A 12,979-nucleotide genomic window follows, 5' to 3' on the forward strand; every position below is an offset into this window, starting at 1 on the left:
CATTTGTGTATCGTGTGAACCTTGTTCCCAATTTTTTATGTAGATATCCATTTATTGCATTTGAATATCAATTTATTAGGAATATATATCTACATTAACACTGCATTGCCGCCATATAAGCGAGATCTGATACCAGATTGGAGAATGAGGCGATGATCCAACCATGTGGTGGAACTAATTTCACAGGTTTGAAGAAATGGTTATGATATCATTGATACATAATAACTTAGAAACTAGAGTTTAGATAGAAGAACTATAAGAAAAATTAATGAACGGAGTTAGAAATTGTTGAATAGAAATAAGAGGCCAAGACATAACAAAAGATGAGAAGCCAGTTTGTATTCAATTGAATTCATAACTCAACTCATATAACTTCCTATACTATTTATATGGTTTCTTTCTATTTTTTTTACAATATATGTAACGATATTTACAATTGTGCCACTATTTACCTTGATACTATATTTACAAGAATCAAATGTTTCATCTTGAATGATGGAACCAATCTCACCAAATTGTTCAAGCCACCATTTACAATCCATTTGTTCAAGTCATTTCAAACTATATGGAGGTTTGGCTGGAGTATTGTGGGTTTTGGTTAATATTACTTGTTAAGTTCCGCTAAGGATTTTTCTTTTGTTCTTAACTTAAGTTACTAGGAGGAAGAAAATAGTGCAGTATTTGTCCATTAGAATATGTTATATCTCAATTCTAATTTGAAAATATTGTCACCAGCTTACATGTAAATTTAGAGCTCCTGCAATTCTTTTCCTTTAGTTTTGCATGTGTCATTTTTTTGTTACTATGTGGAGATATTATTAATACAAAGTTTACCATTTTCAAAAACAAAAAAACTATGTGGAGATATTGCTTTCTCACTAAAGACAAAATATGATGATTATATCTCATTGGAATAGTGTAGTTGCATTATAAATCCAGTTCTCCAAAAATGTGTTTTGTTACTTCTCTTTTTGGAAAGTCAAAATATGCTTTGTTACTTGAACACTAGTCAGTTGAAATTGAATCAGTTGAAATTTAAGTGGGAGGACATGACTGGGGTGCATATGTGATATAAAGGGAAACCCTCTCTCCTGATCCTTTTTTAGGTCATAGTTTTTTTTGGGAGTTCTTTCCTTTTATTAATAAAATGATCATTAACTTATGAGAAAAGGGAAGCTACTTAGTTGCTACAATGATGTTCATATGGTAAAAGTGAATGCAATAAGTGCCTATCCTTGCAAGTTTAAACCAAGGAGAAAATGTGTTAGAAATCATTTTGAACATGATAATGAAGCATCATATATTAGATATAATTATGCCATTGAAGAAAATATCTATGAATTTATAAAAAAGCCATTTTAATAAGGAAATATTCAAAACTAAAATTATTTTGATACAAAAATAAGAAGTTTGATGTTAACATGTAGAAATGATGAACGGAAAATATACCATTATAAATTTTGCTTCATTTAACTCTTTGATCTATTTTGGGGTTGCAGACATGCATGTGTTTGATTTGAAGCTTACGACAGATCCTTTGCGTTTGGTGAGACTTGGGACCTCATTTATTATTGTTAACTCTTGCTTTGGGTTATTATCTAATGCTGGTTGGATTATTTTGCTTTAAACTATTTGTTAATCTCATTGCAGAGTTAATCAGTGTATGGTTCTGTTTGAGACAAAATTGCTTTTACCATGATAACCATACAACATCCATTTTGGAGCAAATAAGATTTGGATCTGCTGTAGCTGATAGTGTTGCCATGTCAGAACACTTCCATGGTGAGCTAATCATTATTGGTTTGGAACATATTTCCTTTCAATCTTACTATCTCAAATTTGTAGTTCTTGTCTTGTTCTGTGTTAACTTTTGCTGTTTTGTAGATCACATTATATGCTCTAATTGTTTTTCTTTAAATAGGAAGTAAGAAAAGAAAAAGTTGGAATGTTCTAGCCTGTGCAAGTGTCTGTTCTCGATTTTAGAGATGGTAGATAGAATGACCATGTAATGTATTTTCAATAAGGTTGTTTGTAAATAATAGTAACTACAACCGACCATTTACATTTTTGTTGTGAAGGGAGATGACAAATTTGTACTTCAGTGCTTCTCTCTGGAACTCTTAGTGAATGAAATTAACCTGGCCAGGATTGTAAGTTATCTGAACATTGGCTTGTTTTTTCACACGCTCTTGATGTCCTGTGAGATATTTAGAACTATATATAGGGAGGCTATTATTTTTTAGGTTTCATTCTTGTTGTTTCCATGAGTTATTTTATCATATTCCATTCTGATGAATCATCATTTGAATTATTTTTTAAAGAGTGTCAATTTTGATATGTATTTGTGCCAAGGCTTTTGTTACACATTTTCATCTTGTTCATGGTTCTAACATTTGACCTATTCACATAATTTGATTAACCTTTAGGAAACACTTTCTGTGTAGATAATGCATTCACGTTGGACAGAGGTTACTCAACAGGAGCCATGCCAGCTTCTACAAAACGGTCCTGATTCCATGACCCTTTCTTTGATAGATATGGTACTGTGTATTAATTCTGACAAATGTTTACTCAAAGGAATTAAGAGAATGTATATTTAGTTGAACTTAAGAAGGTTTAATTACTTTGCAATTGAAATTATTCCTGCCATCCTAATGATCAAGAGGAACCCACCGAGGTCATGGCAATGAGGTGTTGTGCTAGCCTCCTCCATGGAAAAAACCCTGGTCTCAGAAAAAAGAAGATAAAGAGGAATTCTTAATGCAGAGTTTGATTGAAAGTCACCAATATTGCTTAAAGATTAACTATTTGATCATTTCCAACTTTAGAATAGGTTCTTTCAAGTGTTTCCATGCCCTTTATCTCTTTTGTTCTTCCATCTCCTTATCTGTAGTCAGATATAGTCATCAGTTGTACAAGAGCTGTCCCTCTATTTAAAACTCCATGATGAACCCCTTTTTCAGTTTAGAAGTGATGAAACTTATAAATTTTGGAACACCAGGTCTACAGACTACATGGTATTGAAATAGTATCCCCTTCTACTAAGATGCCTGTTACGGCTTTTAGTAGATTACACTTTTTTTTCCTTTTCCATAGTCCATGATGTTGTGTTCAGGTAAGGAGTTGGCTAAGGGATCAAGTGAAGCAACTGAGGGAGCCATTTATCTTGTTCCAGACAAAACATTTTAATCAAGAATACGTTTGTTGCTTACTATCAAAGGGTATAACCAACTAGCTTGATTGATTCTGTCTGTTGTTTTCTGCCAAATTCAGATGGGAGAATTAAAGGGATTCGAGAGCAAGGGAATTTTTTGTTCATATTTCAGGTTCCTTTTTTTCCATTATTAATCATGAATTAAAAGCTATGTGGATGTTCCTGCTCCTTTAGCCAACAAAATGTTCTACTCTCAAAGGAACAATCGTCTAAGGAACACTTTCATGAATCAGTGAATCCAACAGTGTTGTCTGGAAACTCAATGATGATGTCACATACTTCATCCCTTAAGAATGATCTGGAAAATGGTATATTTTCTTAATTTTACTTCCATTTATTGTTACATACTAGGGTTTCATTGTTAATAGGCCAAGACCAGGTTAGTTAACCTAATTAGATATGATTGGAATAAATAGAGTAGTTAGCTTACACTAATGTTATTCTTAACCCGCCCAGGTAGCATAAGTGGAAAAAGTATTGACCTAAGAGACTAATCATATGCGATTAACATGCCAAAACTTTAATCATAACCAAATGGAATGATCTGTAGGAAATTAACTAAATTTCTTATCGGGATGGCTAGCATCAATCAAACCTGACACTTATATAAGATCCAATCAAATGGACAAACAATTAAAAGAAAATGTATTGTTTGCTAAGGTCCTGAGTAACAATATATGATGTAATTATGGACAGATGGATACAGCTGTTGATTGGGCCACTAAGAGTCTTATGTTGGTTGGTCTTGATATTTTTTGCATAATCAATGAGAGTAATACTTGTACAATTAATAAATAGTGTTAATCTTTTAGCCGCAGGAAGAAGTTAAGGCTGTTAACAATATTATTTAATTATTGTTCGGTTGAACTTTTAGGAAAGCAATGTGTGTTTATGTGCCTTAAAAATTTTAAAGCCTAGCCTTTTGTATAGAAGAGGAGTTGGATGGATACCTAACAAGAGGATGCAAACACAATTACTAGTTATAATAACTTGTGTGGATGGGATTCGACCAAAACTTGCTTAGAAAATTATGCAATAATCAATCATCAAGCCTTTTATTTTGGACTAATATTTCCTCTTTAGTCTTGGTAGGATGATTAAAAATAGACTTGACCTTTCAATTTTTATCCACCATTCATTTTCTTTTCCACTTTTGCTTATTTCTCTTCTATAATTCACTTGGGAAAGTTCTTACTTTTCCCCTTTGGACTCACTTGATAAAGTAAACTTCATAAAAGAAATTACCACTTAGATCACATCGGTTGTGGTCAATTTAGTAAGAATATAAATTCAGGTTAGCAGGGTTTATTTCTGGGGAGGTGGTTAGGGTTAGACCCTTTGTCATTATAGCTATGGTTTATTTGAAATTGAAACCAGATTGACCCACAAAGTTATTTCTTCTCCCTTTCTATTCTCATGGTGAGTGCAAATGTAATGAACGTGCACTAGCTTCTTTTTTTTTTTATATATATATTTTTTATATTGGTAGTGGTCCTTTGATGAGTTAATAATCTATGCCCAGAAAAGGAGTGGCAGATGTGGAAAGCTCCTTAGCCTTTTTCAACAAATTTCTTTTTCTTTTTAACACTTTTTGTATTTGTAAAAGCACTTTGTTTTAGTGCTGACAAAACAAAGAGTGGCTACTTGAAAAGTTTAGTCCTTTCTTAATAATGAAACTTCGTCTCCAAGGGGAGAATTGTTTTTAAGGTAGGGATGACAATGAGGTGGATCAATCAAGACGGAGAGTGGACTTACTATCCACGCCCTGTTCTATTTTAAATAAATAATCGTGTTAACTTTTCGAGAATAAATTTAAGTTAAAAAAATGTTTTTTCACATATTCTAAGTAAATAAATACTAATAATATGATAAGAGTAATGATGTATACAGTTGTTTGATGACACTCTAATAAGACACAAAGGCCATTCCTTCCTTATTACTCTCATTAAGAGCCATGACCACAAGCACATTCTTTGTCTACCTCATGTGGTCATGTCTTCTCTATTCTTTCTTGCACTTTTCATTTGTTTATATATAATAAGTAACACTATTGCACTTTTTATTTATTTAATCTCTCATCTAATCAAGGATTTAAATTTGGATGACAATGCATAATTCTTTTATATAGTAATTTACTTTTTGACAAAACAGAAAGAAAATGATAACCTTTCACCCTCAAACCAACAACAAGCTAATGATGCTGTTGAAGACTGCCATGACTAAATTATGTTTGGGTCACTCATTATGCCTTTCCTATTGAAAACCCCAAAAAAATTATTTTTATTAATGAAATAAATACATTATTTATATTTATTTAAAATCCCTTTTTTATTTTCTTTAGACCAGCCAGCCAGCTAACATGCATTTAATTTATTGCTCTCATCAATTATTCCGACATATATGTATTATTATCAGTCTCTTATAATTCATTTATCTATATTTTATTATATATGGTAAACATTTATCTATATTATTAAAAACAGAAATATTATGGTTGAAGCCTGTTTGTTTTTACGGTTATTATTATTACTTTAACATTATTATGTATTAAAGTTTTTTATTTTTAAAAGACTTTTTCATCATTATAATGGGTCACATCAAAACGTGGGAAACCTAATATCAACACTATTATGATGTTGATTTTACAGAAGTATCAACAATTATTATTAGGTAATTGTTGATGCGAGTAATGAAATTTTGAAATATTTGTTGAACATTTATTAAATGAAGACTTTTGAAGTTAGTGGGCAAAGTAGATAAATATGACTTTGGTTGCTTTGTTTATAATTCATTTGTCAGAAATATATAAAAACGAAATAGTTGGATGGCTGTTTGATATAGCGTTAGAATTATTTTATTTTTTATTTTTTTTAGAACGTTGAGTTTTGCTATAGCCCGTAAATACACTTAATTATTTAATTAAACGTTAAATTTGTCTGAATCCAGAACCTTAGTCTCGTTAAATTAAATATATATATATATATAAATAAATAAACAAACAAATGGTTAATGTGTGTTATTTTTTTTAAAGAATAATACATCATTATAATAGAAAAACTTGGACTGAAAATAAATCTTAAAATATGATTGTAGATAAGCAAATATATTTTAAGGAAATATAATTATCTAATAGATTAAAGGTGAATAGATATGAGATGAGATGATGCCACATCAGCACCATGTCACAAAGATATATGCCACGCCATCATTCATTGCACATTCACAAATACTTAACTCCTAAATAGTAGGAATAATTAAAATAGTTTATCTATTAATTCAAACATTTTTGTAATTATCGATAAATCTATACTTTACACACATGAACATTTGACTACGCATTACTATTAGGTTAATTAATGAAAAAAAATGAAGTCTCTCAAAACAATATCTTATGACTTATTTTTTCAGGGTGACACAGAATACCCAACCCTTTTCAATTAAAAAAAAGTTAATTATTTGCAAGTTTTGAACAAAGAATTTAAAATTCTTTAATAACATATTAACAAAACTATATATATTTTTTCATTTTAACTCATACAAAATATATTAATGTATTTTTTTATAAATAAAATTGTTTTTGATAAAAAAAATCACAATTCTTATGAGATGTGAAATAAGTGAGATAGACTTTAACCAACTTTATTTTCTTTTTTATCAAAATTTATTTATTTATAGTAAAAATTGAATATTGTATTTTTTTTATGTAAGATTGTTTATCACTTAAATTATCTTTATGATTTATTTATCTACCATTCTTAGCTACCTTAATTACTAATTTGAAAACTTTCTAAAATAATTTTATTAGTCTAAATAAAAAACCTTTTAGGCCTTACTCTCATAGTTTTGAAATCCGACCTGATTATCAACTCGGTTAGGGCTGGATCACCAATTTGCTAGTTCAATTGGTTCAACCAATAAGTTTCATATAATAATAAAATAATTAAAAAAAATAACAAAAATTTATCAAATTATTTATACAAAGTGATCAAAATTCAAAATATAAGTGGGAATCTAACGAGAAATCGATAATCTACTGACATGAAATTAGAAATAAATAAACTCAGAAACCAAAAAACAGGGAGGGAGAAACTGAGAGCAATAAGTGAGAAGAAAAGAAGTGAAAATATAATAAACTTGTTGGGTTAACTCGTGCTGCCGGATTTCCGGTTCAATTGGATTGATTATATCTCCGATTTTTTGATCGACCTAACTGGTTTGACGACTGGTTCACCGGGTTTGCCGATTCGACCGGCGAGCCGGGTTTCAAAACTAGGTTATCCATATTTTTTATGAAAAAGTTAAATTTTTATTTGATTTAAAGATGATTTATTGATTATTATGTAATAATTAAAATTACCTTAAAAATTATTGTGACATGAAATCAATTATGAAGATTTGTTGTTTGGCTTGTGTAGAGATTGACAACAACTTGTTCTATGCCAGCTGTACCCTGCTCTATGCAAAAGTACCATCTGATATAGACATCAATTTTTTTTAATATATTTTAACTAAAATATCTACAAATATCCCAAATTATACTTATTTATTTTCTCTGGAAGAAAATGACATGCAAATGCAATTTTATATATGAGCCTATTATTATTATTATAAAAAGTTATTCAATAATTTAAAAAATCATTTTTATAGTAAAATTGTTATAATTTAAATCACAATCTATGGTAATATAAAAAAGCAACCATATCTCAAACAAAACTTTTTAATTTTAATTTTAGTTATAATAAATTGTGATAAAAATATAAATAGGCACAATAATTATATATACTTAGTCATAGTCTAATATGGTCTATTATTGTCTCAAGTCAACCTAACCTTTCATTATTTTAAAACACCATTATAATTTTATTAGGCATAAATAAAAGATTTTTCATGGTGAATGTTTAAAGACATGTATATGTAAAATATAATTTTATAAAATTTAAGTGACATCTTTTATGTATTTTTAAAGTTCTATGACTTGTTTGCATGTATTTGTCAAAAATTTGAAGCCATTTTGTATTTTCATATTAATATTTAATTTAATTATAAGAAAAAAAATATTAAAGTAGTTTTATTACAAAAAATAATAATTTTGGAATAAGTTACTAGTCTATTTCCATTAAAAAAGTCAACAAGAGTTTGATTAACTCAATTAGTTAGTGTAAATTTAATTTAATACTAGAAACAATCTTCAAATTATTCTTAAAAATAATTTAAATTAATATAAAAAAATTACTTACTACAGTATCAAAATTTTCACTGTTTGCTCACCCTATAGTTAACTAAAAATATTTATCTACCATATAAAATGAAAAAAATACTTTTATTTTTATTATTTTTAAGACATAATTTTATCTATAAATATTAAATATATAAAATAATGCTTTTTAATAAGTCCATTATTTATCTTTAATGATGTGAATACGAATAAAATAAAAAATTACCCCTTTAAGAAGAGTTTTTAAAAATAATTAATTTTGATTATTCAAATAAGATTCACTCACTAGTGTTTATAATAAATATATATTTTAGGTCAAATATCGGTTTTAGTTGATTAAGTCTCGATTAAATCAATTTTTCCACTCAACTTCTTTTTCTATGGAATTTTTCAATTAACTTATCTCCCTTAAAATACATAATACATAAGTAAAATATCTCTCAAATCTAGAAACTTAGATCCCAAGAATATATATATAATTATAATGGAAATTTAATTATTAGATTGAAAAATAATTAAACAAGATCTCCCCTTCTCTTTTCACTTTCTTTTTTTTTTCTTTTTTTATAAAAGTTTGAAAATTAATCTCTGATCTCCCCTTCCCTTTTCACTTTTTTTTTTTTTTTTTTTTTTTTTTTTATAAAAGTTTGAAAATTAATCTCTCATAGACTTTCATACGACCTTTCTTCCTCACATGTCAGATTTGAGTTGATACTGTGTTTTTGTTCTGTACAACATTCTATTTAGTCGAATCGAAGTTGTCGTCTCAAATTTTATAATCCTCCAAATAATACTCCCAATTTTGATGGATCATTTCTTTGAGTTCATGTCCCATCTCTTTTATTTGCAGCACAAGATATAGTGTTATCTGATTTGAAGTTATTTATCTAATAATTTTTTTTTGGAATTTATCTTTTATCTGAAATCTTTTGATTGACTTTTTATGAATTTTTCGCTATTTTGACCATATTCTTAAATGCTTAGTTATTATTTGATATTTTTTTTCTAGCTATTAAACAATTCTTAGACAAATACTGCATTTTAGATAAAAAAAAATTGTTCTTAACACCACTTAATTAGTTTTCTTTCATTGGTTATCTTTGACCTTCATAGTTATGAACTTAACTCATATTTTTGATAAAATTTTAATTTTTGAAAATAAAATAAAATAAAAGAGTTTGTTATTCAGTCATTTTATCTTATCTTTTGTTTATTGATTAGACAATATATTTTTCAGATCAATTAGCATTAGTTCATATATATATATATAAATCTATATCTATATGTATGTATATTCAGCAATCCACCTCGAGGCGTAAAAGTGACAAAGAGTCTCTGATCACGCGCGTGAAGCCCTAGGAAGAAGCATTTCCAACACACTTGATTCTCTCTCCCCCTAATTTCTTTCCCCTTCTCTGTAGCGATTCTTCTCTGTTACCTAAAACTGATAATTCTCATATCTTCATTTCTGTTATTTAAACCCCTTTTTTATCTCGATTCTCGTCTTATCCAGTCAGTATGTATGTTTCTTTAGATCTATCTATCATCTTTTGAAGTGGGTTTGAGTCTTTATACACCATATTTGACTCACTGGTTCTAAAAAAGGATTGGAAATGAAGTTCGGTTACGGGTTCAGATCGAGGTCATTGAGGGTTGTTCAAGACTGTTTTGTGGCGGCATCTGAACCGGCAGAGGTTGAGACAGATGCGATGAGTCAAAGTTGTTGGTCCAACATGCCGCCAGAATTGTTGAGGGAGGTTTTGATAAGGATTGAGGAATCGGAAAACAGATGGCCGTTTCGAAATAGTGTCGTTGCTTGTGCCGGAGTTTGTCGGAGTTGGAGAGAGATTATGAAGGAGATCGTCAAGATTCCTGAAGTTTCCGGCAAACTCACTTTTCCTATTTCGATTAAACAGGTATGAACTTTCATCTTTAATCATCTCAAATTGTTTACCTAGGGTTAATTACTGTATTTTTAGAAAGTGGGTTCTTATCTGTATGCTGAGTTAACCCAGATTTCATATCTTGATTCATATGATGGGATTTATCAAGAACTTGTATGATGAATTAACAACAATTTTTGGGTCATGATTGATTTCTATGGTTTCTGCAGCCTGGTCCAAGAGGGCATCTTCTTCAGTGTTTCATTCGAAGGAATCGACCTACACAGACATACCATCTTTACCTGAATTTAACTCATGGTGAGCTAATTGACCCCCAATTGATTTGTCCTGGTCTAGGCAGAGTTGTTATCATATATCTTAATTGTTCTATTTCTCTTGCAGCTTTAGCAGATGATGGTAAGTTTCTTCTTGCTGCTCAAAAAAGTAGGCATGCTACCTGCACTGACTATACGATCTCGTTAAACAATGACGATATTTCTCGAGGCAGCAGGACATATGTTGGAAAACTAAGGTCAATTCTTTGTGTTTATGGTTATCTAGTTTCTATATTACATTGGATGGATGTTAATATTGTTCATTATTCATTTGTGATCAGAGCAAATTTTCTGGGAACCAAGTTCACAGTATATGATGGTTGTCCCCCTCATACTGGAGCCAAATTGACCAAGAGCCACTCAACTAGGGTTTTTGGCTCGAAACAAGTGTCCCCTAGAGTGCCTTCGGGAAATTACCCTGTTTCTCATATCTCATATGAGTTGAATATGTTGGGATCCAGGTATAAAGACATCTAAGGCATTGTTGGATTTAGGGTTATTTGAATAACCAAGTGATTATTTATTTCCAAATAAATATATATTTTCATTTGGAATATTTTAGTATTTTGGTTGATAATGTGATTGATGAGTAGATTGTTAATTGGGTATTGAGTTAATTGAAATTGATCTCAAATAGCCCACATCAAACAAGGCCTAATTGCTCGGTTTGTGTTGCTTTTTGTTAATAACAAATGAGGCCTGATTTGATGAGGGGTTATTTGGGATTTTTTCCCCCCAAATAATCCACTATCCATTCTACCATTATATCATTCAAATCATCGATTAAAATACCAATTAACCCTTTGTTTTCTAAGATATTTCAAAATATTAAATAATCAACACATTTTTGTTCATTTTACCCAAACAATCCAGAAATCTTTCAAATAACTCCACATCAAACAATGCCTCAAGTGTTCTCATTGTAACATTTGAGATCTTGCATTGTATTGGTTTTCTTATTCATGTGGACGATGCAATATTTGCGATTTCTACAGTTTTAATGAATTTTCCAAATGTAAGAACGATACATTTCCATGATAAAAAAGCAGGGGTCCAAGAAGAATGAACTGTATCATGGACGCTATACCCGTCTCAGCAATTGGACCAGGTGGTGTGGCTCCAACACAAACAGAGTTCACTCGCACCAACAATGACTTATTTCCTTCTGTCCCATTTTTCCGATCAAAATCAAAAAGTGCAGTAACAACAGATTCGTCTTCTTTGAGGAGTCCCTTGTTTGTTCCTGGGGAAGGACCACTGGTTCTGAGAAACAAGTCACCCAGATGGCACGAACAGCTTCAATGCTGGTGCTTGAACTTTCATGGGCGGGTAACAGTTGCTTCGGTTAAAAACTTTCAATTGGTAGCATCAGCAGCATCAGCTAATTCAGAGGATGGGCATACTAGCGGGTCTGAACAGGAAGTGGTTATTCTCCAGTTTGGGAAAGTAGGGAAGGATTTATTTACGATGGATTATAGATATCCAATTTCAGCATTTCAGGCATTTGCTATATGCCTGAGTAGTTTTGACACGAAGATTGCTTGCGAATAGGTTCTTTCTCAACTTACAGGTATATGAATATGATCAGTCGATTTTCTGTTATTATCACCTAATGACTTCCCATTTTTACTAAATCTACTCTCCTCCTTGAACCGTTTGATTTCAGGTCTTCATGGTTCAAACGAGAGGTGGAGAAAGCCGAAAGGAGCTTGTTCTGTTGTTGTACTATGGAGTTTGCTGCTTTTTTATATTATATGGTTGATTGTTTTTGTATTTGTACATAAAATGTTTGTGTTTTTATTTGTGCCTTATCTTCGAAATGGGAAAACTAATACTATCATGCGAAACTAAGTTCTTAGAGGACTTTGTATTTTATGGAATGAACCTTCACTAGATCTTAATTGTTTATTTTTATTTTTATTTTCCTACTCACTTTTCTCTAATTTTGGGGCTCTAAGCCAATGGCAAAATGCAGATACAATAGTAATATGTTATATTGCTCAAATGTTTGAATGAAGCAAATGAAATCTAAGAATGGCAAAATTTTGGAACAGAGTAATCAATTGAGCTAAGTTAAATCTTAGGGGGACCAGTACGATATATTGTAACATTTTGTTTATCCTGATTTCGGTATAATACCGTTATTCTTAAAAAAAACTATTTTAGTATTAGAGCGTACTTCGTGGAAAAGTAGATTTGTCGAAGACAAACGTAGGCGATTGATTAAACTGTAAAAATGAGTTAAATTTGTTTGGAAAATAAAATTAATTTGTTAATATAGTTATAAATAAGAGTTTAATTATTTATAATTTTATTAGTAATTATTTATTTA

General features: G+C 30.2%; 1 protein-coding gene across 1 annotated transcript; it reads left to right on the forward strand.

Annotated features, from left to right (window-relative positions):
• The first annotated feature begins 9,733 nt into the window (after nucleotides 1–9,733).
• LOC124938171 (tubby-like F-box protein 6) lies at nucleotides 9,734–12,575 on the forward strand. The gene is made up of 6 exons (XM_047478559.1): nucleotides 9,734–10,345; nucleotides 10,543–10,630; nucleotides 10,715–10,844; nucleotides 10,929–11,108; nucleotides 11,697–12,217; nucleotides 12,314–12,575. The coding sequence occupies exons 1-5, from the start codon at nucleotides 10,043–10,045 to the stop codon at nucleotides 12,196–12,198; spliced, it is 1,203 nt and encodes a 400-aa protein (XP_047334515.1). The 5' UTR covers nucleotides 9,734–10,042; the 3' UTR covers nucleotides 12,199–12,217; nucleotides 12,314–12,575.
• The last annotated feature ends 404 nt before the right edge of the window (nucleotides 12,576–12,979 follow it).

This window comes from Impatiens glandulifera, chromosome 5 (assembly GCF_907164915.1).
Source record: "Impatiens glandulifera chromosome 5, dImpGla2.1, whole genome shotgun sequence".
Lineage (NCBI taxonomy): Eukaryota > Viridiplantae > Streptophyta > Magnoliopsida > Ericales > Balsaminaceae > Impatiens > Impatiens glandulifera.